The 27,518-nt window shown below is 40.8% G+C and overlaps 2 protein-coding genes across 15 annotated transcripts in view; one reads left to right on the forward strand and one right to left on the reverse strand.

The window, feature by feature from the left end:
- Mbtd1 (mbt domain containing 1) overlaps positions 1-14,813 on the reverse strand; it is a 68,748-nt gene extending 53,935 nt beyond the window's left edge. For 2 of the 13 annotated variants that reach the window (XM_087910104.1, XM_087910100.1), the window contains exon 1: positions 12,762-13,008. Coding sequence is in view for 6 of the 13 variants with exons in the window: in XM_087910099.1 (XP_087766225.1) it covers positions 14,723-14,775 (53 nt within the window). In the remaining 7 variants the exon portion in view is untranslated. Of the gene's footprint in view, positions 1-11,809; positions 11,871-12,467; positions 12,733-12,761; positions 13,009-14,722 lie in introns of those variants that run through there. The other 11 variants (XM_087910103.1, XM_087910101.1, XM_087910102.1 and 8 more) reach the window with 11 other exon arrangements.
- The window catches only part of Utp18 (UTP18 small subunit processome component), a 28,698-nt gene continuing 14,315 nt past the window's right edge, over positions 13,136-27,518 (forward strand). The window contains exons 1-8 of one of the 2 annotated variants that reach the window (XM_085695667.2): positions 13,136-13,541; positions 14,990-15,102; positions 16,497-16,595; positions 18,842-18,912; positions 20,687-20,781; positions 23,297-23,422; positions 23,518-23,692; positions 26,942-27,042. In XM_085695667.2, the coding sequence (XP_085551793.2) occupies positions 13,173-13,541; positions 14,990-15,102; positions 16,497-16,595; positions 18,842-18,912; positions 20,687-20,781; positions 23,297-23,422; positions 23,518-23,692; positions 26,942-27,042 (1,149 nt within the window). In that variant the 5' untranslated portion in view covers positions 13,136-13,172. The remainder of the gene's footprint in view (positions 13,542-14,989; positions 15,103-16,496; positions 16,596-18,841; positions 18,913-20,686; positions 20,782-23,296; positions 23,423-23,517; positions 23,693-26,941; positions 27,043-27,518) is intronic. The other variant, XM_085695666.2, reaches the window with a different exon arrangement.

Consider the following 27,518-nt stretch of genomic DNA (forward strand, 5'->3'; position numbering starts at 1 on the left):
ATTTGCCTGTCTCTGCCCTCCGAGTGCTGGGATTAAAGGTGTAGACCACCATGCCAACTAATACCGTTTTTAATAGTAATCTCACATCTAGTTTAGTATTTGATCATTTTTGACAAACAAAATTAAAAATTATTTCTCAATTCTCGTACTTTTAAATGTTGAAAAGGCAGGATTTGCCCAGAGCTGAATTAACTGCAAACTCTGAGGGAGTAAACAGATCCATGTTGAAATTTTCAGAGCATAGCCCTGTCATAAATGACAAATGACTAGAGGGTAAAGTTCAGAAACATAGAAGTACATGAAAGAAACCTAGTACTTACAAGTAGTATTTCAAATCAGAGGTAAGATTTCATAATGATGTTACAAGTCTAAAGGACTCAGAGACTTAAAGATAGAGAGAAACTGTACAAACACTAGGAGAAAATGGAGGTGAGTTTTTCCACATTACAATTTAGGGAAAATTTTCTGATGTTGACTCATAGAGATAAAGGGAAGGAAATGCTGGTCCAGTGAGTATATACTCAACATGCCCAAGACCCTGAGTTTGATCTCCAATATTAAAAAAATAAATAACGTGGTACATTTTATCACACTACCCACCAAGAAAGGGTCTCACTATGCAACTCTGACTGGTCTAAACTCACTTTGTAGACCAAGTTGGCCTTGAACTCATAAAATCTATTTCTGTCTGCTTAGTTCCGGTGTTAATTAAATATTTTTTTAATTTCATGCTAAAAAGTTTCATAAACAAGCAAAATTTGCATATAAACCCATATTAACTACAAACAACCACGGGTTTTGACTAAAAATTCAAAAGAGAAAGGTCAAAAGGTACACAAGCAAAAGGAAGTATGAAGGTCTGGTTGACCTGTGAGTGCCTTTGATACCAGCTCTAGGGAGGAAGGCAAATCTTTGGGTTCAAGGCCAGCCTGGATCTGCATAGTAAATTCCCAAGTCTACATAGGGAGATCCTGTTTCCAAAAATGGTGGGGGGAGGGAGTAACCAGTAAAACTATCCTATGCTGAGATCTGAGATGCTGGGTTTTTAGAATTCCCTAAAGAAATGAATTTCAAGCCAAGCAATCCCAGCACTCGGGAGGCAGAGGCAGGTAGATCTCTCTGACTTTGAGGCCAGCCTGGTCTATAAGAGCTAGTTTCCAGGACAGGCTCCAAAGCTACAGAGAAACCCTGTTTTGGAAAAAAACAATGAATTTCAGAGCTGTGAAGTACAGTGTAAAGTAAACCTGGGATATATGCTAGAAAGTAAGGAATTACCCAAAAAGTATAGACAGCATGTGAAACGGGTGTGGGAACCAGCTCAAGAAGACCTTAGCACCCAAATCGGAGATCATTTGAACCCAAAATGAATAAAGACAATGACAGAGATGAGCAGAAGTTAATTCAAACTAATAATGAAAAATGATAGTTAAAGAATGATAGGACTTACTGCTCAATATACCTGTTAACATTTTTTTTTTCAATTCAGCTTGATCTGGCTTACTTTGCCAGTGGACAAATTTATTATGTGGGTGTGGTGGAGGAGAAAATTATGAGGAATATAAAATGACCCATTGCAAAAACATTTTCCTAAAAAGTTGACTCTATACATGCTATCCCCACACTCCTAGATATTTAACACACGAGAAATGGTATCAAAACATTCATATAAAAACAGACAGAAATGGTCTAACAGTCCCATACTGCAAAGAATCTAATTAGCAATCCCCAGTCTGCAAAGAGTACAAACACACGAACCCGAAACCCTTAATCAAATAGCAAGCACTATGTACTATATATACTGACATGTGCTAATTTGCTAGGACTAGCAGCATAGGTTTGTTGATACCAACATTACCAGAGGCACACAGTGCTGCACTATACTGTTTCAGCTACAGCTATGTTGTCACCAGGCAAGAGGAATTCTTCAGCAGCATAAATATCATGTCATACTCGGAGCTGATTGAATGGGATACTGTTATGGTGCACATGACTGTGTTTCATCAGTCTTTCATGCTTCTTCCTGCCTTTGACTGCAGGGCACAACCACTGCCTGCCCTTTCTTTGTTTTAGACAAGGGGTTTTGTCTTGTAAATCCAGGCTGGCTTTGAATTACCAGGAGGTTGAAATTGACCTCCTAGTCCTCCTATCTCTGCCTTTGGATAACAAGTGTATACCATGCCTGGCACAGTTCTACTGCCAGTAACTGCATGTTTTGGCAGTGCACGGATATTTAGTATTTTATATTCTATCTTGTCCAATTATTTTTAAGACAGTTTTGCTATTAATTTTCTAGGGCATTTCATATTAAACAATCACATTACCACGAAAGAAACTTTTACTTCTTCTTTCTCCATTATTACCCCTTTATTTCTCCTTTTCTGTTTATGGGCTTATACTTCCAGCATACTATTAAACAAAAGAGACAGTGAGAACACTTACTTTGCTCTGTATCATTCTTATTAAAATGCTGGCTTTAAGATTAAGGTGCATATTTATTTGTTTCAGGTAGTGTCTCTAACTAGTTGAGGCTGGCTTTTAACTCTCAATCTTCCAACCAAGTACTGGATTAACAGGTATGTATTTTCATGAGTCTGGCTATTTCACTACCATTTAGAGACTACTTCATAACTGTCTACAGTCAAACCTAGTTAGTCATTTAATACTGTGTAAGGTGCCTATTTATTAAGACAAAATGCTAAATAAATCACCTATGGATCCATTCTTGCTTTTTCAACAATTTTATTAGAAAAGGTGTTTATAGGCCTTTAGAGCAAGTAATATGTTAAGTTACACATATTCTAAATATGGAAACATCTTTGTACGTGTAGTATAAGATTGTTATTTCCTTAAAAACCCGAGACTACATATTCAAGGTTTACAATAATATTCTTGCCTTATCAGCACTTTTTATTTCTTTGTGCTATCTTTATCAATTTAGAAGTCATGTGTTATTCCTGCATTATAAAAACAATGTTTTTCTTCATTTTGCATACTAATGTAGCATTGGGAATACTTCTATTTTCTACCTTTGTATTTATTTCGTTCTTATTTGAGCTAGTAGTTTATTTTTATTGATGTGTTTAGGGTTAACAATGTTCCTCTTCTCCCTGCTCTGATCTGCAACCTACAGATTAGGATTACGATAATTTAGCACTTTTTAGAAATTTAAGTATGGAGCCAGCAAAAATCTTGGTGGGTCAAAGTATTTACAATGCAAGCCTGAGGACCTGAGCCTGCCATAATGTAGAAGGGAACTGACTTCACAAAATTGTTCTCTGACCCCCACATAAGGCACACATTTGTGAATATGTATGTACACAAACATACAACTAACTGAATTTTAAAAATTGTAATTTGAAGCTGGGCTTGGTGGCACAGGCCTTTAATCCCAGCCCTTGGGAGGCAGAGTCAGGCGGATCTCTGTACAAAGTGAGTTCCAGGGCAGTCAGGGCTATTACACAGAGAAACCCTGTCTCAAGAAACCAAAACCAAACAAAAAAAATCCAACCCCCCAAACAACAATATTTATAATCGTATTTTCCTCTAAACCCCCATGAAGCCTTTTACTAATGAAAGACAACTTTTGAATGTGTAATAAGAGTTCAAGATTTCCTGTCTAGTTTGAAAAGCTCTCATGTACCTTTCCTATCAAATTCTACTTTTGTTCTAGAGCTCTGTTTTTATAAATGCAGGCTGAGAATTATTTTATTTTAATTTTTTTTGTGTGTAACCCTGGTCATCCTGGAACTTGCTCTGTAAACCAGGCTTGCCTCAAATTCAGAGATTTGCCTGCTGAGATTAAAGGTGTTTATTATCACCTTGTCCAGAGGGTATTCTTTGTCTTAGATGCTTCAGAGAGGAAGAGTTTAATTCACAAAAGGGAATATATCATATGGTATAGGTTAAAAATATTTATTTAAAATGCTTGGGAGCAAATCAAAACAACTTTGAGATTCCATCTTACACCTGTAAGAATGGCCAAGACCAAAAACACTGATGACAACTTATGCTGGAGAGGTTGTGGGGAAAAGGGAACACTCCTGCATTGCTGGTGGGAAAACAAGCTGGTACAACCCCTTTGGATGTCAGTGTGGTGATTTCTCAGAAAATTAGGAAACAACCTTCCTCAAGACCCAGTAAGACCACTTTTGGGTATATATCCAAAGGATGCTCAATCGTACAAGGACATGTGCTAACTTATGTTCAAAGCAGCTCTGTTTGTCATAGCCAGAACCTGGAAACAACCTAAATGCCCCTTGACCGAAGAATCAATAAGGAAAATGTGGTACATTTACACAATGGAATACTACACAGCAGAAAAAAAATAACGACAGCTTGAATTTTGCAGGAAAAGGGATGGAGCTAGAAAACATTATTTTGAGTGAGGTAACCCAGACACAGAAAGACAATTATCACATATAGTCACTCATAGATGGTTTTTAAACATAAAGCAAAAAAAGCCAGCCTACAAACCACAATCCCAGAGAATTTACACAACAATGAGGACACTAAGAGACTTACATAGATCTAATCTATATGGGAAGTAGAAAGTAGAAAAAGACAAGATCTCCTGAGTAAATTGGGAGCATGGGGACCTTGGGAGAGGGCTGAAGAAGGGAGGGGAGCAGAGAAAAATGTAGAGCTCAATAAATATCAATAAAAAGAGAGAGAGAGGAAAAAATGTTTGGGAGTATAAGAATTTTAAATACAAAAGCAGGCATTGATCTCATTTGCCTGGCTACAGTTTCTAAAACAGTTGGGGTTACAGGCCTGTTCTGTTTCAACAGAGGTCACACGGTCACACTTGGTAGCCTAGGCTGGCCTTGACCTTGGGTTAATCTTCCTAGACTTTGGGTGTGAATACCACACCTAGATTATTTACCCCTTCTTCCTGAAAGACAAAGTCAGATTAGATAGGTAAAGCTGGACTTTACCTTGAAATCTCAGCCTTTTCCTTCGGAGTGTTGGTGTTACAGGTGAGTATCACCGTGCACCAGTCTTTACATAGAAGTATTCTTATTTTTGTCCTGGAGAGATGGCTCAGAGGTTAAAGGCTAGGTTCACAACCAAAAATATAATAAGTATTCTTATTTTCATTACATCTATTTTTTTCTTTTTTTGAGACAGGGTCTCACTACGTAGTCTTGTCTAGTAGTGACAAGTTGGCTAGTCACTAGTAAACCAAGTTGGCCTTGAACTCCCAATCATCCTCCAGCCTCTGCCTTCTGAGTGCTGGGATTAAAGGTACGGCAACTTTTCTGTACCCCCCTTTTAAAAATTTATTTTTATTTTATGAGTGTTTTGTTTGCATGAATGTCTGTCTACTACTTGTGTCTCTGGTGCCTGTAGAGTTCAAAAGACGGTGCTGGATCCCTTGGAATTAGGTGACAGAGGGGCTGTGAGTAACCATGTAGGTGCTGGGAAAAAACTTGGGTCTCTAGAGGAGCAGCCAGTGATTTTTTTTAAATTTGGTTTTTGTTTTTCAAGAAAGGGTTTCTCAGATTGGACCTGGTTGTCCTGGAACTAGCTCTTGTAGACCAGGCTTAAACTCAGGGATCCACCTACCTTTGCCTCCTGAGGACTGGGATGAAATGCGTGTGCCACCACCAAACAGCTAACACTGGTAAGCCATCTACTCTCCAGTTACTACACTTATGTTTTGACTATGTACTATCACTTCAGGTTAGGTCAAATTTTCTGTCTGTGTGGTATTATATGGTATTCAAAATGTTTTGAGTTTTGGGACACTTCAGACTTCAGATTTTTTGGGTCAGGGAAGGTCAACCAAAATTTAAGATTAGGAGCTGGCCACTGGCAGTGCATTCCTACCTGTAAGCCCACCATTCCAGAGACTAAGGCAGGAGACTGCAGATACAAGGTCATTTTAGGTGACACAGAAATTCTGTCTCAAGAAAATATGAATGTTTCTGTGCTTAACTTCTTTCAATCAGCATGGCATATTTGAGACCCATCTGTTACTACATCTATAAATGGTAATGGTCCATTGCCTTTTATTACCAAGCAGAATTCCACTTTATCTATGTATTAGTTTATCTTTTCTCCATCCAGCTTTCACTATGAATAACACTGTCATTAAATTTTTGTATAAGGAACAAACATGTTGCGTCTCTTTATGGGAGTTCTTCTAAGACACCCCACCTCGCCCCAAGAATGGCAGAAACTGAGAGGATAGTTCTGAACCCTATGTAGACAACATGTACTCCCATACAATAAGTACCTAAAAAAACCTTTAATTTATACACTAGGTACACATTATGTATCATTAATAAAACATCACAGCCATATAGTGTAAGAAGAGTTATGTGAATGTACTTCACAGAATCTTACTGAGCTCCCTCTTCTAGTGACGACACAATGCCTATACAGTGAGGATGACAGAGATTCAGGTTGTTATATACATAAAGGTATTTATATATACAGCCTGTGACACCTTGACAGTCAACCTGATAATCAAGATGGATAAGAAGTAATGGTTGGATATGAAGTGTGCAAAGCATGGGTAAGTTAAACAAAGAATAATTCAAGACCTAGACAGAACTATCTGAGAGGGTATGAGATATGAGATGTTTTCTCAAATCTTTTTTGTTTTGCTTTGTTTTTGAGAGAGGGTTTCTCTGCTTAGCACTGGCTGTACTGGACCTCTGTAGACCAGGCTGGCTTCAAACTCACAGAGATCCATCCATCAGTCTTCCCAAGTGCTAAGATTAAAGGAACATGACACCACCGGCTGGCCATTTTCTCAAATCTTAAATTTGTGTGATTAAGCTGAGATGAGAATTTAAGAGATTTAGAAGCTAGAAAGCTACTTAGCTTTGCTGGCCTGTTTCATTACACCACTAGGAAAAATGCATAATCTGGTTAGTGATCAGGTCCAAATTTCTACACCTTTGAGTCCAATTTATTGTTCTATCAGTATTACATATCTGGATGGCACAATCACTTGGGTCTCACTTTACTTTTTTTCTTTTTTCTTTTTTTAAAGAAAATATAACTCATTACAAAGGAAGAATGTGTGATAAAACATCTTACAAATAGGTTGTTAGTTCTTCAGGACAAAACTTATGAAACTAAGTATGAACCTGAAATGCTAAAAATAACATAGCTTTATAAAAATTAATTAGGAAACACAGTGGCCTAGAGGGTCTTAAAGATCATTACCACTGTTTAACTTTTGTGTGTGTATACATGTTAGGAATTAAACTCAGGCCTTGCAAATGTTACAAGCACAGGCCTTTAGCTACATCCCTGGTGCATTTTAAAAATGTATTTGGAGTAGGCATGATTGGTGAGATGTGTGAAGAGAAACTTGTCACCAAGCTTGATGGCCTGAGTCTGATCCAAGGATAGTGAAAGGTTGTAAGCCATTTTCTGACCTCCACACATGTTGTGGCATGCACACGCCCTCCCCAATACAAACATGCAATAAATAAAAATTGAAAAGTCATATAATCACTGAATAGAAGCTATCCAATACTGAGTTAGATACATACATGTATACAAGGGTTTATTCGCCCCTGCATAACAAAATTTAACAGATTAAAAAATTTAAAGTCTAAAAGTAAAGAAATTACAATGCCAAACACCAGAAATATAAAAATCTACTAGATTTAGTATGTCTGCTCTTAAACTAGACTACGAAGTAGGTGCAAATAATTGAGGTACAATGCTTTCAATAAATTATATACAAGCAGCTTTATAATAGGGGTGGCAATTGTACAGTGAAAAGGAGATCTGGGAAGATAGTGACAGAGGTACTAGATTTTTAAGTGCAGTAACTGTATGATATTTTGTGTTTAGACAAATAAAGCTTGCTTGGAGATCAGAGGGTGGAGCTAGCCACTAGTTAATCATAGAGGCCAGGCAGTGGTGGTTTGCACCATTAATCTTAGTACTTGCACCAGAATCTCAGCACTTGCGAGAGTTCAAGGCCAACTCGGGGGACACAAGATTGAACCAGGAGGTGGTGGCTCCTGCCTTTAATCCTAGCACTACGGAAGTGGAAACAGGAATATAAAGCGGGTAAAAACAGGATCTCACCCATTCAGTCTGAGGATTCCTAGAGACAGGATTTCCCCAATTTAGTCTGAGACTTCTTAGTGGGAAGGGGCTGACTGCTCTGCTTCTTTGATCCTTTGAGCTTTCACCCTCAATATCTGACTTGACTTAGGGTTTTTATTGTTAAGACTAATTAGGATTGTGCTTCAAGTGATCATCACATCTCTGGATGGAGGCTTACAGAAACTCTATGAAAAGATTAAGACTTGATTCTCACCCCATATTTCAGATGAAGAGAATAACACTTAAGGCAACTTGCCTTAAGAATAAAATAAGAAGCAAACAAAGTCAGAGCCAGAACCCAGACAGCTTGCCCACCCACTTTGTTCAGATCTTACTTCTACTACACCAGAGGAGTTCAAAACCAAACTTAGCGTTTCCCTAACTAATTTGGTAAGAAAAACTTTCTGGGACACACTTTAAACAAATTCTTGGCAGGGCTTGGTGCATACACCTAAAACCCTAGCAATTTGGAAGCAGAGGCAAACACAGGTTCAAAGCCAGCCTGGGCTATGAAACGAGAGACTTTGTCTAAACTGGGCCGGGAAGATGGTAGAGTATTTGCTGCCCCAGCACTAGGATCCACGTTCAGATTCTCCTGCACCACATAAAAGAGGTCACAACAGTGAAATGGAGACAGGCAGATCCCAGAGTACTTTAGAGACCCTGTCTCAGAAAGTAAGTGGAGAATAATAATTAAGAAATAATTAATAATAATTATTTTGGAAGCCAATCTTTGGCTTCCAAATAAATGTATGCCTTTGTAACACACACACACACACACACACACACACACACACACACACACACACCAGACCACCACCAAGTTTTCAGATGTTACAGTAGAACTATCAACCACCACCTCCAGCAAAGGAGTGTTTGTAAGTAGTGTCTTAAATAGATGAGCCCAGTGATTACATTGTTCTAATACTTGTACATTCAATTTGGAGAGAGATGGCTGTTTAAATTGACATCAAGTAAAAGCAATATGATAAAATCCCAAATGTTTCTGTCCGTTAGCTACATTTTAAGTGCTCAACAGCCACTGTGGCTGGTGGTTTCCATACTGGCTAGCACAAATAACTGATATTCCCATCACTGCAGAAAGTTCCATTAGATATCAATGAATGATTCTATACCAACCCTTCAACTATGAGGAGAAAAAAATCAAGGCATCTGATGCCGTCCCACAAGGCCACAGGGCTTGACAGTGGCAAAATTGCAACTCAAGCCTCTTCTAACAGTGTTCCCCTGACTATCACTTCACCTGTTTCTTACATTCAGGGTTTATTCAAGCAGATTTATAGCCTTTAACTTTTCATTATGCTTTTTAGCAAAGCCAGCAGAGAAACTATAAATTCGTGGCGTGTGGGGGGGGTGTCCTTAATAAAAAAGCTTAAGAAATATTAAGTTCTTGGCTGGCAATGTAGTGTAACAGTGCTCGGCACACATGAAGTTCCAGGTTCACTCATCATCACTACATAAACTGGATATGTTGGCCCACGTTTATGAATCACAGTGAGCTGCAGGCCAGGAAGGGATATTTGAGACCCTACCTCAAAACAAAAACCAAAAATTCCATGACAATCTAGAAGTAAAAACAAAAGTTTCCTGGGATTATTAAGGTACTAAGAATACCCTGTTAGGACCTATTAGAAGATAAATACAATCTTTTCTGTCTTTATGATTTTTACTGTCATGTATTTGAAACCCTGAGACAAAGGACAACTTATGGTCTTTGAATTTTAAGTGGAAGGCTAATTCTTCTGTTGCTTTAGTGAAATGGGGGGTTTACTCTACAGCCCTGCATACTCTGCCCCTTGGGTGGTGGGATTAGAGGCAAACACCACTATCTCTGGCCTAGACAGATATGAAAACAATTTTAAAGATGAAAAGGTGAGAAATAAGGAGCAATACAAAACAGTCGATTTCTCTAATTTTAGAATGTGTTTATTCAGATCACTCCTGGCTTTCAGTAATTTAGTACTTTAATGGATATGACATTAACACACTTTTTTATTCATAAACTACAATTATGCTTTAGTTTGAATTCTGTGTTTTAACACAATTTAAAATAATCTGCTTTACTTTTATTTAAAAAAAGTAACTAAGGGACGAGAAGGAGCACCTAGCTATTGGGAAAAGACCAAGATAGTAAGATCTGTGTATATAGCCAGTCATAAAAATACAGTGATGCCCTCTTTAAAAACAAAACCAGTTGTTCCTGTCTAGTATGTTTAGAATGCAAATGCTTTCAAAGTCAGTCATATTACGTCATGACAGCTCATGTTTAAAGTTAGCAGAAAAAAAGCAACAACTTAGAACTCTACAGTGACTCAAATTTCGAAGATGTGAGTAAAGAGCTCCGCAAATTTTCACAGCTAGGATTCAAAGCCACATTAAACTTTAGTGACTAGCCCTGCGAGAGGACACTGTATGCTGAAGTTCACAGAGAGTTACAAAATGGCTAAAAACCTTGGCTCACCAGAAGACATTATCAACAGACACTTATTCAAGACAGCTTTTGCCCTAATCTTCTATGCATTTGCAATCCTTGAATATGGGGTTCTATATAAATAGAAGCTACTTGGTATTCAGAGGAGGTGGTGCAAAAACAGCTATTTTCTTTCTAAACACTCTTTGGTGCTGAGGTAAACAGTCTGAAACAGAAGAGCAAAGCTACAGTCTCTATCATAGGTTGGAGAACAGAAACAAATTTGCTTTAAGAGTATCAGGAGCTACTAGAAGTTAGGCACATCAGTGGGTGCCAATCTGTATCTGCAAGTGAACTGTGAAAGGGCAAATTCTGGTGCATATTAATGCTGGGAGGAGTAAAAATACTTAAAACTCAAAAGTAAACATTAAAGTGCTATAAACATTTTTAGTCTCATATAAGATCTAATTGTAAGGGGGAAAAAAAAAGATGGCTCAGTAGGTAAAGGCGTTTTCTGCCAACCTTGATGACCTGGGTCTGATTCCTGGGTCCCACATGGCAGAAGATGAGGTGATGACCTCAACCTGTCTTCTGGCCTATACACACACAATGGTAGTATGCCCTACCCCATAAATAAATGTTAAAAAAGAGCATTTTTGACGCTTTTTGGAGGGGACATGGGTTTGCAAAGACCACAAGTCAAACTGATGGGAAGGAGTAATTAGTTTTGATCATTTGTCTTCCAGGTATTGCCTTTATCAGCGTCAATACTATTCCTTCCCCAGGCCCGATTTTAGACCTTTTTAGGAAAAGTGATTCAGGCAGCAGGCAAATGTACAATGACAGTACGAAGGAAAGAAATGGGGTTAAAATCCCTACTCTCAAAAAAGGAATACTAGTGAGACAGTCATGAAGTCCCCACACAGCAGTAGTCTGGCTTCCGGGAGAAAAGTACCAACCATCTTTAGCCATGTAAGTAGCACGCTTACAAGTGACCCAGCAAAGTTTTCAGTTGGCCTTCACTATCTCTGAACTCTCCCCGCCCCCTCCTCCACTTCCCTGCTCTTCTTTCCTGGCACACAAAATATAGGCCAATGAGCAGTGGGTGGGTGAGGAGGATGTGAGAACAAATTTGAGAAGTAAAAAAGGGAGCAACTTAACCAGGACATGAATGAGACTGAAGGGTCTAATAAGGGCAGACGAACAAGTACCAGAAAGACTGGAAATAACGGAAGGTGCCTTCCTCGGTTGCAGAGCGTGTTCTGTGTGTGTAGTCGAAGTAGAGGTCAGACTACCTACCACTTGTCGGAAGCTGGACAGGGGCGGCTGCCTTGGGTGACTTCTAGTGTCTCTTCCGACTCTGAAATGTTAGGATTTCTAGTTCACAAAGGAGACCGTGAAGATGATGGAAGTCCACCGACTTGGAACTCTTCCGAAGCAGCAGCCTTGGCGGCTGACTCCCCAACACCACTCCTACGTCTCCCTCCCACACGTGCCCACCCCGCCCCCTTTCAATAGCAGCACCTCCACGTGCAAATGCCTCCCGGCACTGGCCCCACTCTAGTGGGCTCCTTCCCCTGCAAAGCCCTGAAACTCCGTATGCGCTTGCCCCCCACACCCCAGAGAAGTGAGGACACCACTCTCCCACCCTTGGCAGCTAAAAAAGGAAAAGTCTCCCATCTAGACATTCTCCTCAGCCAGAACGGGACTGGGGACGGGCAGAGAAAAACTTTCTTCTCATTTTTTTTTTTCCTTTCCCAGAGACTCGAGAGACCCCCAAGTCAGAGGTTGAGGGGGGAGGGGAACCCCTTGAACGTTTAACGGCCAGTAGGGGGAGGGGAGCTCTGGAGATGGAGGGGGCGTGGGAAGAAGAAACAGCCCCGCGAGCGGGGTCCCGGAGTGGCAGGCGTCCCCCCCCAACCTGGCACACAAAGCGGCTGCTGCACTCAGCTCTCACCAGATCCTTTGTGTTTTCCATCAGGGCCTCATGGGTAGGGGCCGTCCGTGCTCCCCGAGCCCGCGGCGCCCCCTTCCCCCCCGAGCAGGGGGCGGGCGCCTCTCCCCGGGACTGTGGCGACTACAGGGGGGGACCCCCCGGCTGGGCCCGGGCCAGTGGCGGCAGTGGCAGCCCCCGGATTTCCCCCCCTTTAACTCGGGTGGCCCCAGGATATCAACAACATTAGCATAGCCCTCCCTCCGCAGCGCGCCTGCGCCGTGACCCGCGCCCCGATTGGCCCACTTCCCCACGTACCCTCCTCTCTCCCCTCCAGCGTGGGACCCTCTGCAGGCTCCGTACTCTAAGGACCGTACCAAAACCAGAAGGCGATGAGGTAATGAGGGCTCGCGGCAAGGCGCGGGGCCCAGAGTCAGCAGGCAGAGGAGTTTCTGTCAGTCGCTTTCATTTCTACCCTGGCCTTCTTGAGTCCCTTCCAATATGTTGTCTCTGAGTAGTTGTGTTGGGAAAATTTTCCACTCCAGTCACGCTGCTTCCCCCTACACCCGGAAGATCGGCCTTCCCAGAGGAACTCCCACACGGGGAGGGGCTGCCGGGAGGAGTGCGAGTGACGTAGCGCGTGAGTGGCGGTCACGTGGCTCGAGGCGGCGCAGGTTCCTTCCGGCTCCCCGGGGCTGGGCCGCGGCGGTGAGCCAGACGCCCTGGCACATGCGCAGTGGTGCTCCACGTGAACGTCTGCGTTTCTCCTCAGCCCTGGGGATGCCGCCGGAACGCCGGAGCCGGACGAAAGCAGAGCGGAGAGCCGGCACGATGCCGGTGAGGCAAGCCCGACCCGGGAGCGGCGGCACGCCCCGAGAGGCCGCCCGTTCATCCCAACGGGCACCGCAGGCCGGGCAGAGGGCGGCCCCTAGCGCGGTCACTGCGGCTGCGGCGGCGGAGGAGAGCCGGCTTCGGCAGCGGAACCGCCTGGTGCTCGAGGACGACAAGCCGGCCGCCGAGCGGTGTCTGGAGCAGCTGGTCTTCGGCGACGTCGAGGACGACGAGGATGCGCTGTTGCGGCGGCTGCGGAGCTCGCGGGTGAGGGAGGCCCGCTCGCTGAGCGGGCACACGCTCCGGGCCGGGCGCGCGGCGGGAGGCGAGGCCCCGGGGGCGGAGCCTGGGGGACCTGCGGCGGCGGGCGCCCAGGTGGGAGGGACCGGCGACCGCGGGCGCCGAGGGCCACCGCGGCGCCTCCGGCTGGGCCGCGGGCTGGCGAGGGCGGAGACGCCTCCTTTCTCCGCCCCAAAGGGGCCGCGGCGCTCCGCAGCCAGCCTGCACTGAACCGCTGGCTTGGTCTGCGGGAAGGCCGCCTGCACGCCGGAGTCGGGAGCTTCGCGTTCTCACACCGTCTGCTGGAACCGCACGGGTGCCCGTTGAATCACCTGTCGCGATTCCATTTCGTGGATGGAACCAATACGTGGGCAGAAGGCGTAAAGCTGCGTTTTAATAATTTCTCTGTGTGATGCAAACCGCCCAACTTTTGGGAATGATCGGTGTATTCGTGTCTTCTTATTATTTTTTTTGGATGCTTACTCTTCGTAGCAATTACAAATCCTTCGTGATTGATAAATTTTGCACTGTCATCATTAATGTTCTATACCTGACTCTTCGTCTAAGGTATTAGGCACTGGAGGGAGGAGATACAGCAATGGAGAAATCCAACTAAAACCCCTGCTCTTTTAGAGCTTGTGTTAGTGGTAGAAAAACAAGATGAAGGAGCCCACTAGTTAAAGTATGTTAGTGGAGAGGAAAACTAAAATATTTGGGAAAGGGAATTAAATTTATGTAGAGGCGTCTTTTAGATAGGGTGGCAACATGCCTCAATTTCAGCATTTGTTGAATTAAGCTGACCTTTTGTGTGGGAGCTTCAATGGGAGGATGTAGCAGGCTCCTTTGGGAGGATGGAGAATAGTTACTTTCTGAGTTGTGTGACAGGCCTGTATCAGAAAGGAGTCCTTGGTGGATTTTAGTGCAGGTGGATACTGTAGTTGACTTCTTGGACACTGGAATGAGCTCAGCTCATTTCCAGGGGATTTTTTTTGGGGGGGGGAGGTTGGGGGGGTTAGATTAGGGTTTAGTGTGGTATAAAGTTCTGAGGAGGTTGAGACCCAGCACACAGAACAAGAGATCCTCCTTAGGATGGGAGAGATGGATTCCAGATGGCCCTGGGTTCTGCAACAGTTGAAGTTGAGATGTTTATTCTTTCCCTGTCCACTTACCTTTTTCCCTGGTCTATTGTGGTCTTTTCCTTCCAGTGTGCTTGTCTCTCCATGGCGGTTCCATCCTGTCTCTCTTGACCCCCTGGTGGTTGTGATCTCCCTTCCTGCCTTCTTCTTCAGCGTGTGCTATGGTCCTATTCCATCGCATTATTTCATCAGCAGACCAGGAGAGCAGACATTCTACAAGCCATCTTAAGTCTAAGGTGGGGTGTCTGCCACCACCACGTAGGAAAATCGCAGTGACTTGAAGATGGTGTGTCTCTGTAGGGTCAACTGCAACGAAGCTCGGATGACTCTGAAGTGGAAGATGAAGCAAAAGATATTCTTCCTCCTCAGAAGAAACCAGTTTGGGTGGACGAAGATGATGAAGATGAGGAAATGTAAGTTACCCATTTCTTTCTGGACACTTTAAGAGTTAACTTGTAGATTTTTCAAAGCTCTGTCCTGAAAAGTATGATTATATGAAGAATGAAAGAACATATGGAAGCACAGGAAAAAAGTGGTTGGTAATTCTGCATCTGAGAGAAAGGCGCTTTTACTTTGATAGTCTCTCCCTACCTCTGTGTGCTAGATAGTCAGTGGAGTTAGAGCTTAGCTTGCCTTGGTAATGGAATGGGATGGTTCCGGACTACCGCAGACAAGTTTGTTATCTACTGCTCCATTTGTAAAATGGGTGTCAGAATAGTGACTGAAACAGAAGGCCATTTGGATTAAATTATGCATATAGAATTTTTAGCTTGGTGCCTGAAACTCAGTGAAGACTTCACATAAAGCTAGCACACTGTTCTATGAGCGCCTACTGCCTACTCAGTTTAGTAGTTTTACTTTTTACTATCTAAAGTGCTATTTGAAGCAATGCACCACACTTTTGAAAAAGACCTTTATGAACAGCTTTAAGTGCCTGTGTATGAATCAAATAAATGAATTTTCTATTTTTCACTGTAAGAATGCTGAAATAAACATCTTCATGAAAAAACTTTTGTGTTTCTAATTAATTTCTTAAAGATTTTTTTGAGGGCAGTACTCTTTGAGCAGAGACTACGTTGCATTTTCAGGTTATCGGTAAATACTGCCAGACTGCATAAAGGATCACCTTCCTCATGTAAAGTGTGGATTTCAGAGTCTTTTTGTTTGTTTTATTTTAATGATCAAGTGAGTGTTGTTTTGCACACTTTCTTAGTTTGATGATAGGAAAATAACCGTACTGAAATTGTGTTGAGGGAAATTGATATAGTTGTGTGTATTATATATGTTCTTTATTATTTTTGTTTTTTAGAGATCTTAGTGTCTCAAATTTCTTACAAACTAAGAATTTCAAATTTTTATTTGGTAGAGGTTGAACCCAGGGTCTGTGCATGCTAAGCATATACAGAGATTTTCAAGTTTCAGATAGTCAGATCTTTGAGTCTTTTTTTGTTTTTTAACAGTAAAATGTCCTTTATTAGAAAGACTGTTGTTTGCCTATAAAGTACAGGCAATATTTGATGGTTTGCTCTTAGTGTATTTGACTTGCCTGGGATATTTTGGAGAGTGATCTGAAGTGTGTCTAGATAATTCAGGATGAGTTTACTTAAATATTAGCTCTCCAGAGCATTTGAGAAACTCAGGAGGAAGAATGGACAACACACCAAATGGAGGTATTTGAAACAAACCACGTCTTGCAGTCTTTAACTTCACAGTTTAGTAAATGTTTCTTCAGAATACTAAAGGCAGAATCATTTTATTAATGGTTCTTTGCAAATCATTAACAATATGCTTGTTCTGTGCTTCATAGAGTTGACATGGTGAACAATCGGTTTCGGAAAGATATAATGAAAAATGCCAGCGAAAGTAAGCTCTCAAAAGATAAGCTTCAAAAGAGACTCAAAGAGGAGTAAGTATCCCTTTTCCTGTGATAAATCAAGAGGTGTATTGTCAGACATTTGTTTCTCTTTAGAACAGCTTTTTGGATAGTCACATCTATACCATGAAAAAGTAGGCATTACTTGCTTGGTGACTTCGTGTAAGTATTTATGGCAGGGAATACAACAAAGATAATTTGAATTGGGAAAAACCCCAGTATCTTGAAATGCTACCACTTAAATATAGTCAGTATTACTGGATCATTCATTTGTATGTAAGTCAACTCTATCAAAACCCTTTTCCCCAAGATAGGGCTCTCATTGTGTAACCTTGTCTAACCTCAAGATTAGCTTCTCCTGCCCTTGCCTACTGTCCTGGAATTACTGGTAAGCACTACTATGCTTGCCTTTCTCTGGAATATGAAAAATTGCAAAAATATAAGTATCTGTTATCATTGGGTTCAATTGAAAAAACCAACAGAAGCACCTTTTACCGTATTTAGCTTTATTTATTTGAGTATTTGTATTTTCAGGATCTGTCTGAGAGTTAGATATGGATAATTCTACACTTAACACCTGGATTCCTCAGTGTGATCAGTCATCATAGATGATTTTCCTGCGTATTTAGTGTCATGGCTAAGAACCTAGTAGCTGGCCAGTCAATATTAAATTCTCTTGACTAATAATCTGAACCAGTATACTTATTATTCCTTTTTTTTAAACATGATACTAGTTTCACTAATTTTTTTATTTAAAAAAATAATTCTTTTTTTTTTAAAGATTTATTTATTTATTATTCCTGCAGTAGTCTCAGTATTCTGTCTGTGTGTATGCCTGCAGGCCGGAAGAGGGCCCCAGATCTCATTACAGATGGTTGTCAACCACCATGTAGTTGCTGGGAATTGAACTCAGAACCTTTGGAAAAGCAGGCAGTGCTCTTGACCACTGAGCCATCTCTCCAGCCCTAAAAAATAATTCTTACTGTGTGTGAGAGGTCAGCAGATAGCTTTCTGAGTCAGTTCCCTCTTTCCTCCGTATGGGTTCCAGGGATTGCATTTAGGTCGTTAGGCTTGGTGGTGAGTACTATTACTTCTGATAGCCAGCCCAAATGATCGCACAGCCCAGACTGGTCTCAGACTCACTATATAGCTGAAGATGATCTTGAACTTTAATCCTTCTACCTCTGTTTTCCAAGTGATGGGATTGCAGGTGTGTAGCACTACACCTGGTTTTGTGTGGTGCTAGAGAATTGAGCTCAGGGCCCTGTGCGTATTAGAACTTTAATAGTAAAATTTTAAATATAGTGCTTTTTATTCATTTTAAATTTTGTCTTTGTGAGACAGGGTTTTTCTGTGTGGTCCTGTCTATCCTGGAGCTCGTTATGTAGACTAGGCTGGCTCTTCAGCCTCCCAAGTACTAGGACTAATGTGTGCCACCATGCCCGGCCTACTTAGCATTTAATTATCCATTTATGTATTTATTTATTTCCTTACTTATATTACTTTTATTGAGTTATATAGTTTTCTCTGCTATTCTCTCCCCTCCCCTTCTACCCTAACTCATGATCCCCATACGCCCTGTTTACTCAGGAGATCTTGTCTTTTGCGATTTCCCTTGTAGATTAGATCCATGTATGTCTCTTTTAGGGTCCTCTTTGTTGTCTAGGTTCTCTACTAGTGTTTTATGGAAGTCATGGGGATTGAAACTTGAGGGCTTGCTAGGTAAGCACTATACTGCTGTATTTCTGCCCTCCTTCCCCTTTATTTTGATTAGGATCTTCCTGCATTGACCAAGACAGCCAGCCCCTTGAATTCCTTCTGTTGTGCTGGCAGGCTTCAAACTTAATATCCTCTTCTAGCCTCCTATGCATTTATGATTACAGGCCTGTGTCATTGGGCCTGAATGAGACTGATGAAATTTTGGATATTCTAGTTATTTTTAGACATATTCCTTTCAGACATGTTCTTCATGTATCTCTATATTCTGGCATTGGTTTATAACCAAAAATAAACTACATAGTTCCAAAAATTTAGGATGAACTGATACAAGCAAACAGGATAGTCATATACTTTGAGGTATACCGTATCCAGTGTTGATTTTGGTGGACAGAGGTTCAGAGGTTTCTGGGTTTCCTGTACTGAGAGCTTGGGACCATTCTGTGTGAATAAAGATACTAATTTTGGAACAGATTCTCTATGTACTCTAAAGGGTGCTAAGATCTATGTAGAGTCTGAACACTGAGCAGAGTTGTCACAACATTTTTGTTTTTTTCTCTCAGATTCCAGCATGCCATGGGAGGAGTACCTGATTGGGCAGAACCTGGGCACAAACGAAGAAAATCTTCAGATGGTGAGTGTTGATGTCTCTAAGCTAGTACGTCTCTTTCTTTGCTTTGTTTTTATTGGCATTCCCCCAGACTTTTTAAAATGTAGTGTTTTCATTAAACTTCCCCCTATTTTTGTTGACTTTCCAGTCTGATATTCTCTGAGGGAAGACTGTTTTTGATAAGCATAGGCTTATTTAATCAGGTTGAGTGTCCCTAGTCTGATACTTGAAATGTTTTAGAATCTGAAACTTTTGGAGCTTTCAAGTCTGAAACTTCTGGAGCACTGACTTTTTGAAGCCAGGAATGAGAAATTCTACACTATGAAACGGTTTCACGCTCACAATTATCAGAAGTATTATTAAAGTCATCTTCAGGCAACATATAAAAGGTATAAAACAAATGAGGTTCATGTTTAGCATTGGATCATTCCTGAGTCACCTTATCATGCACGTGCAGGTACTCTGAATCTGCTCCAGAGCATCTCTGATCTAAGCTTTTCGGACCGGGATATTCAGCCTTGGTGTCTTACCTCCTGTGAAGGAGATAGAGGGTGAATGGATTGTTTCTGTCTTTGCAGGACTGTATTTTATGACATAGGATTAAGGAAAATGAGTAATACTTGGTTCAGAGCCCCTTCTGAAGACACCTGTAACTAATCTAGCTGTTTAACAGAAATGGGATGCCTGTCAGTGGAGCAGATGTCAGACCAAGCCCAGATGATAACATAAAAAACTGCAAGTTTTAAGATTAGCTTGTGTTATTAAATATTTTCTACTTTAGACCTTCTGAGTTTAGATAGTGTAAGTACAGGTGGCTTTGTCAAGATCTGGTTTGTGTGCATGGTTATTAAATTTAGAATTAACATTTAAAACCAGTTATGTAGTTTCACATTTATTTAGGAAACTGCTAATATATTGGTTTCATCTGGAAATGAAGCATGATACTCATGCATGCTCCAGACAGGATTTTGTCGGTATCTCTGAGTGAGCTGTATAGTTGCAAGCTGGTCTTGAGCTTACAGAGATATTGCCTCCCTCCTCTGGAATACTGGGATTTAAAGACTCAGGTCATTTGTATTTATCCTGTATTATAGTCTGGATGTTTTTGGATCTGTCAGTTAATATTGGGACACTGTTAAAAACATTTGTTCAGAGGCTAAATATTAATTGCTATGGTTTTTAGTTCTAGAATTTCCATGTGGTTTTTTGTTTTGTTTTGTTTTGTTTGTTTTTTTGGGGGGAGGGGACGACAGAGTCTCATGTAGCTTATGCTGGCTCTAAACTCATATGGCTGGTGGCAGCCAGTTCTCATTCCACCAGTGGGTCTTGGGTGTCGAACTGGTTGTTAGGCTTGATGGCAAGTGCCTTTACCCACTTGACCATTCTGTTATTCTTCATTGAGATGCTTATACACAGTTGACTGGCATTGATCTTTTCCTTTTCATGTGTAATGTTAAGCTATATGTATGTCTACCCTGTTGCTAATTTTGCTATAATTGTGAGTCGCCCTTTTTAAGTGAAACACTGGCTTTATTTAAACGTGATCTCCTTTCATCTTACTAACCATCTGTGTGTGTTTTCTTCCCAGTCAAGCTTTAATTTTAACTATATATATAAAGTGCTGTGTCATCTTTTTTTCTTTCATTGTGCTTTGAATTTACCATTTTCAGCTTAAAAAGAAGTTGAAGTTGTGAAGCTAGGCTGGGAGTTAGATTTGGAAATAGAGAAGTTTGGGTTAGAAAATGGCCCTCTGCTTGATTCTAAAGATTAGCCTTGTGGGTTTATTTATTTAACTTAGATGAAAGTGAAAGTGAAGAGGATGAAGATGATTTGTTGCAAAGAACTGGGAATTTCATATCCACATCCACTTCTCTTCCAAGAGGAATTTTGAAGGTGAGAGTTGTTGAGATTGGACCTATCCAGTTACTGACCGGTGAAATTCATCCTGCTTCCTAAGTTGTGCACGTATGGATGCTGCTTGTATGTGGGGCTAGTGTTTTGGTTGTCATTTTGCTTTAATAAATATTTGCTAGATTTTTCTTTTGCAGAAATGGAGCACTCCTTAAGTATGTCCTTCTAGGGATCCTGTTTGGTTTCTTTTCATTTCCATTGGCAGTAATCTCTTGTTGCTGCCATCTCAGTCAGCCTGCTTCAGTGGTAACATGACTGTGCTCTCCACATCCACTGTACCACACCCTGTGAACTGTTCTTGGTATAGTAATACTAGAGGGAGCTTTTATTTACTTACCTGTATATGTTGGGGTATGTACATGGGAGTGCAGGTCCCTAAGGAGTACCACCAGAAGAGGGCATTCCATCATTGACGCTAGAGTTATAAGTGGTTATGAGCTGTTTGATATGGGTTCTGGATCTTAGATTTGAACTTGGATTGTCTGCAGGAGCACTGTGTATTCTTAACCACTGAGCCATTTCCCCAGCCCCTAGAGGGAGCTTTTAAAAACAGTTTCTGGTCATATCACTTTTACTTGATTTTTAAACTCTCGTGTTTCTTATCATAGTCTCCAGTGTTCTTTGTGGTCTTTCTTATGCCCACAGCATTAGCTTCATCTCAGACCTCCTTTATCTTGTTATTCAGGTCCACCCAGGCCTTTGTGTTTCTTAAACATACTGGATTCTTTGTTGCCTTTAAATCCTGTACCTTCCTTTCTTTTGTCTGTGCCTTTCTTAGGCACTGCTAGTGGCCAGCTGTGTTCTTGTTTCTTCCCAAATTGCACTTTGGAAAGACACGATTGCTTTGTTTACTTGCACCATGTCTGATTCATTAATTGTAGTAACCAATATAGCGGACCTGTTTAATACAAATTTTCCTTTCTATAAAATTGTGTGTTTATGAAGATGGGGCAGAGATAACTAGTAGTATGGTAAGTTACAGTTAGACAAGATTGATGCTTGTCTTCCCTTCTCCACTGTTCTGCTCCTTGAAGTTGAAGCACTTGCTACTGTAAAGACACTTTGTGTCTCTGACCTCCACACTTGTACTGTAGTACACACACATGCCTATGCTCACACATGATGTACATACACAATAACAATAATAAATGAAAATGAGAAATGGATAAAGCTGCATTAAAAAAAACCAAAGTTTAATTTCAGTGATTCTGAACACAGGCAATGCTTTGTTTCTAATTGAAGTTTTAGTGTGTGTGTGTGTGTGTGTGTGTGTGTGTGTGTACACCTATAAAAATAAAAGCAACAGCTAGAATAGTTCAAGTGATGTAGTAGATCACCATCATTTTAAACTAGCCACCTGTGTCGTAAGGGGAAGATAGTAGTCATTATGGACTACTGACTGTCTAGACAGTAACATAGAGCCTGTTGCACTTATATCAAAACAGGCATTTTAAGTAAAATTTCTCTTTAAGTGCCAGTCTCTAAACCAAAATCAATAGATCTTTCGGACACTACTGCATACTAGTTACTCAAACAATGCTTAGTAAGTTTAGACTTCACTTGTAGAAAGGTGGATCAGACTATTGAGTACTGTGACAGAATATCTGACAGAACATCTTATAAAGAAGAAAGATTTACTTTGATTCAGTTTCAGACTTTTTTCTTTGTCCCCCCCCCCCTTTTTTTTTTTCCAAAGATAGGGTTGCTCCATGTAGCCCTGGCTGTTCTAAAGTTACCTTTCTAGACCAGGCTGACCTCAGACTCAGTGATCTACTTGCTTCTGCTGGGATCAAAGATGTGCATCACCATGTTTGGCTCTCAGGACTTGAGCCCATGGTCTGCTGTCATGTTCAAGGCATAGAGGAGTTAAGTTGGTTACCTCCTAGTGCCCAGGAGGTCAGGGAATAGCATATTCTCAGGGACATTCCCCCAGTGACCTTCCCTGAAGTTAGGCCTCTCCTCCAAAGTTTCCAGCCCCTTTCAAAATCACCCCACTAACTGCTTTGGATCTAGTCTTCAATGCATGAGTCTGTGGAGGATATTTCATGTTTAGAGCTTAACTAAAGGACCTAAGTGACTTAATCTTTCACTTCAGAAATGGTGCAGATGAATTCTTGTGTAGTAAAGTTGACTCGCTAACTGGTGCCAGACCCATGGTCCTGGGCACTGTTCAGTTCTGCGTTATAAACAATGTTTTTTTTCCTTCTTTCTATACAACAGGATCTCAACCTTCCTAATGCTGTGGCCCCTTAATTCAGTTACTTGTGTTGTGGTGACCCCCACCTTAAAATTATTTTCGTGATACTTCATAACTGTAATTGTGCTACTGTTATGAATGGTAATGTAGATATATGATATGCAGGATATCTGGTATGCAACTCCATCAAAGAGTGGTTTGCTCCAAAAGGGACATGACTAACAAGTTGAGAACCTCTGTCTACTATAAACGCTGCTAACCCAGTTGACTTGATAAAATTCCAACTTTGTATTTCCACAGATGAAGAACTGCCGTCCTGCCAATGCTGAACGGCCTACCACTGCTCGGATCTCATCAGTCCAGTTCCATCCTGGCGCACAGGTGGTGATGGTCTCTGGGGTAGATAATGCTATCTCACTATTTCAGGTATGAGTTTCTAAATTAAGTTTTGTAGTGGAAAGTGTTCAGTACCAGAATACAGGGTCTGTGGAAATAAAGAAAGCATTTGTACTTTCTTACAGGTAGATGGCAAAACAAACCCAAAAATCCAGAGCATCTATTTGGAAAAGTTTCCAATCTTTAAGGCTTGTTTCAGTGCTAATGGAGAAGAGCTTTTAGCCACAAGTGTGCAGAGCAAGGTTCTTTATGTCTATGATATGCTAGCTGGAAAGTTAGTTCCTGTACATCAAGTGAGAGGTAAGATTTTTATTGAACACAGCATCGATCATCCTTATTTTACCCCTTCTCTTAGCCTGAATTTACCAGTATTTATAACTACTACTTTTAATCCCAATGTGTGCATGCACAGGGTCTCTCTGTGTATCCCTGGTTGCCCTCAGATTCACAGATTCACCTACCCTCTTCCTCCCAAGTCCTGGGATTAAGGCATGTACCAACACACCAGCATGCCATCACATTCTTCACAGTATTTTTAAAAGTAAGAGTTTATTCAGTTAATAGTATTTCACAATTGTCTTATGTTGAGGAAATAACTATGAATTATTTCAATTCATAGTTCAGTTCAATGAAGCTAGTGAACTGACTCTTTAATTAAGCACTTAGAATAGGTTCATAATTTATAAGTTCTAGACCACAGATGCTATTGCTTGGCTTTATTTGTCCTTGTTAATTGGCTTTTCTTTCTTTGTTATTTATATTTTTTGTGTGTTGGAGGCCAAACATTTTTTGCTTATAGGCTATTGTTGGGCTAAACCCTAGACCCTGATACTCTATTTAAACGTTTTTTAAGATTGTTTTTGTTTTATACATATGTGAGTTTTGCCTGCCTATATGTCTTGCACTTTTTACATACCTGATGCCCGCAGAGGTCAGAAGAAGATGTTGGATTTCCCGAAACTGGAGTGATACAGATGGTTGTGCTCCTCCACTAGGTGCTGGGGATTGAACTTGGATCTTTGCAAGAACAAGTGCTCTTAACTGCTGAACAACCTCTCTACTATTGAAAATGTCTATCTATTTAAAATTAACTCCGCCCTTCCTTCCTTTCTTTATGTGTATTGACATTTTCTCTTCTGCACACCACATGTATAGCCTGGTAGCTGCAGATGCTAGAATAGGGTGTCTGATTCCCTGAAACTGGAGTTACAGATGGTTATGAGCCGCCATATGGGTGCTGGGAACTGAAGCTGGGTCCTTTGGAAGATCAGCCAGTGTCCTTAGCTGGTGAGTCATCATCTCTTCACCCCCTCCCGCCCCCAATACTTAGTTTTAATGTTAGTAGGTGAGGTGGTCGAAGGAACATTAGCTTGGGATATGGAAGACCTGGCTTCTACTTTTTTGGATAAGTTGTTTGACTTCTCTGATAGATAGGCCATCAGATACTTTAATTCTAATGTTTATTTTAAATGGTGATTTATACTTGATACAAAACACTTTGAGAAGTACTTATGTAAAGCACTTTAAAGGCAAAACCAAAGTTGATTGTTTTCATCAGGTGATTTATTTACCTACCCTCTTACTCATTTTTTTCTCTGTATTGTCCTGCTCATGCTAGGTGACACTTTAATGATTTCTTTGGGAAACCAAAGCCATTGTAATGATGTTGGCTGGCTTAACATACATCTTGGGCCAAAGTGTTGGCATAGCATATAGGCCACTGGCAGTTCTTGCTATTGTATGTTTTGTGTGTCTGTATTCCTGTTAATGGGTGGCAGTGACTACGAGCAAACTAGAGATATTTATGTTTATCTTCAGTGTTTCTAGTCAGTTCTGTCTTGTTTCCTAACACCTTTACTTTTCGTTTCCAAGTTGGTTCTTTGTGAAGTCCCAACAGGGAGGAGTCTTTTTAAGTTGTGGTTTGGATTTTGTAGATCTGAATCTGTTTCTGCCTCAGGTGCATTTCTTGGTCAGTGGATGCTCTTTGTTGAAAAGCCTAAACTTTTACATTTCAAAAGTTGAAATGTAAGTTTCAAACTTACATTGAAAGAGAAAACTATTTTGAAAGCTACTATAGTTGCAATTTCTAGTATCCACAGCTGAAAACCATCTGTAAAGCCCAGTTCCAGCTTCTTTTTCTGGCTTGTAAGGGTACTGCACACACATGGTGCACACACATACATGTAGGCAAAACTCTCATACACATTGAAAATAAAAACAAAAGAAAGAAAAACAGGCCCTATGAGATTGCTTAGCAGGTAAAGGTACATCTTGCTGCCCAAGTCTGATTGCCTGAATTCTGTCTTTATGACAGAAGGAGAAAAGCAAAAGGAAACAACTGTACCATACTTGAGAAATTGATTTGCTATGCTGAGGATTTAGCCCATGACCTTGATCCTGCCAGGCAGGCACTTTACCACTGAGCTGTATCCCCAGCCCTTTGAAAATACTCAATAAACTCAAGAACTTTAGGACATTTTATTAAGGTGGGAAATTTCTTATTAGGATGTCTAAGCTTTTGTATACAGATTCTTGTCATAAATGCTTGCTTGGAAAATGAAAGCAGAATTGATTCAGATTTTATTTTCCATTAACCTTTCAGGATTTATAACGTAATCAGTTAGAAGCGGTCCAAAGGAGCCTCAACCAGCACTTTCTTGTGTGTAAAAGCTTTTTACTACATTAAAAAAATTTAAAAAAAACTTTGTTTTAATCAGTAGTTGAACTTGAGTTGCTTGAATCAATTTCTTTTTGTCTTTTTTGTCTAGGCATTATGTTTGCATGGTATAGCTAGAAATCCAGCATATAGCTTGGTGTGATGGTCCATGCCTATAATTTCTGCACTTGAGGGTCATACCAGAGTCATTCTTGGCTAATTACTGAGATAAAGGATATCCTGGACTTGAAACTCCTCCCTCCTCCCAGTATCTACAAATGAGTGATAGTGGGAAGTCTGTTTTGCTCTTTCCTTCTGGTCACCTCCTCCCTTTAGTCAGCCATTTATACCGTCTTTATGTGCCCCTCTGTTAGATCACTTTATAATGAAAAACTTGGCTCTTAGCATTCTGGTAGAATCAATGTGAAAGGATATATCCTTTTTAAAATCGGTTAGGAGACTCTGAATTACACCATGAGGACCTAGTCAATCCTTAAAGATACTTGAAAGTAAGGAGCTTGTGCTTTTAAAGTACAAAATTAAAGATTATTTTCCCATTCATCATAGGTGGCAACCAGATAGTTTGGCCATCTCTAATGGCAGTGGGTTTCCTTCCCATTAATGAGCTGAGTAATAGCAAACTACAGTAGTCCTTTTAGGGTATTACTGCTTACATTTAGCAATGAGTTGGTTTGTTAACTGTTTAGAGACTTGATTCTCTGGCCCACAGCTGAACTGTTGAATGCTAACTAACCAAGATAAAGTTTGCCAACCATTTTGAAATGAATGTTTGGCTTCTTTTTGATGTTATATGCAATCAGATTTATATGTCTTGCCTATATGGGTAGACTTCTTAAAAGTCATTTAATTTATTGTTTCATCTTCTTTCTTAGGTTTGAAAGAGAAAATAGTGAAGCGATTTGAAGTCTCGCAAGATGGATCCTTCCTGCTCATAAGTGGCATTGCTGGGTTTTCTCATTTGCTGTCAATGAAGGTGAAATATTTAGTTGCTTCTTATTCTTCCATTGGGTATTAAGGTTAGATTTTAAGGACAGTCTTGAACTCAGCGTGTTCTTTTCGTTTTGTTGTTTTCCACTTATCTGTGCCTCCAGAGTAATAGGATCAAAGGCTTGCACTAGGATAATTGGGGAGTTGTGGGAAGTTGGGGGAAAACTTTTGACAATGAGAAAAGTAGAGTCAGGGATAGAGCGATGGCTCAGGGTTTAAGAGCATTGGCTGCTCTTCCAGAGGTCCTGGGTTCTGTTCCCAGCACTCACATGTTGGTTTACAACCATCTGTAACTCTAATTCCAGAGCATTCGTTGCCCTCTTCTGGCTTCTGTGGGCAACAGGCACAAATGTGCGCAGACATCTATGCAGACAAAAGAACTATACACATAAGATTAAAATTAATAAACAAAAGTTAGAATCAAATACTTCCTGAAAGATAGATAACAGCCTTCTAACATCT

The sequence above is a fragment of the Myodes glareolus genome, chromosome 9 (assembly GCF_982192425.1).
Source record: "Myodes glareolus chromosome 9, mMyoGla1.1, whole genome shotgun sequence".
Classification (NCBI taxonomy): domain Eukaryota; kingdom Metazoa; phylum Chordata; class Mammalia; order Rodentia; family Cricetidae; genus Myodes; species Myodes glareolus.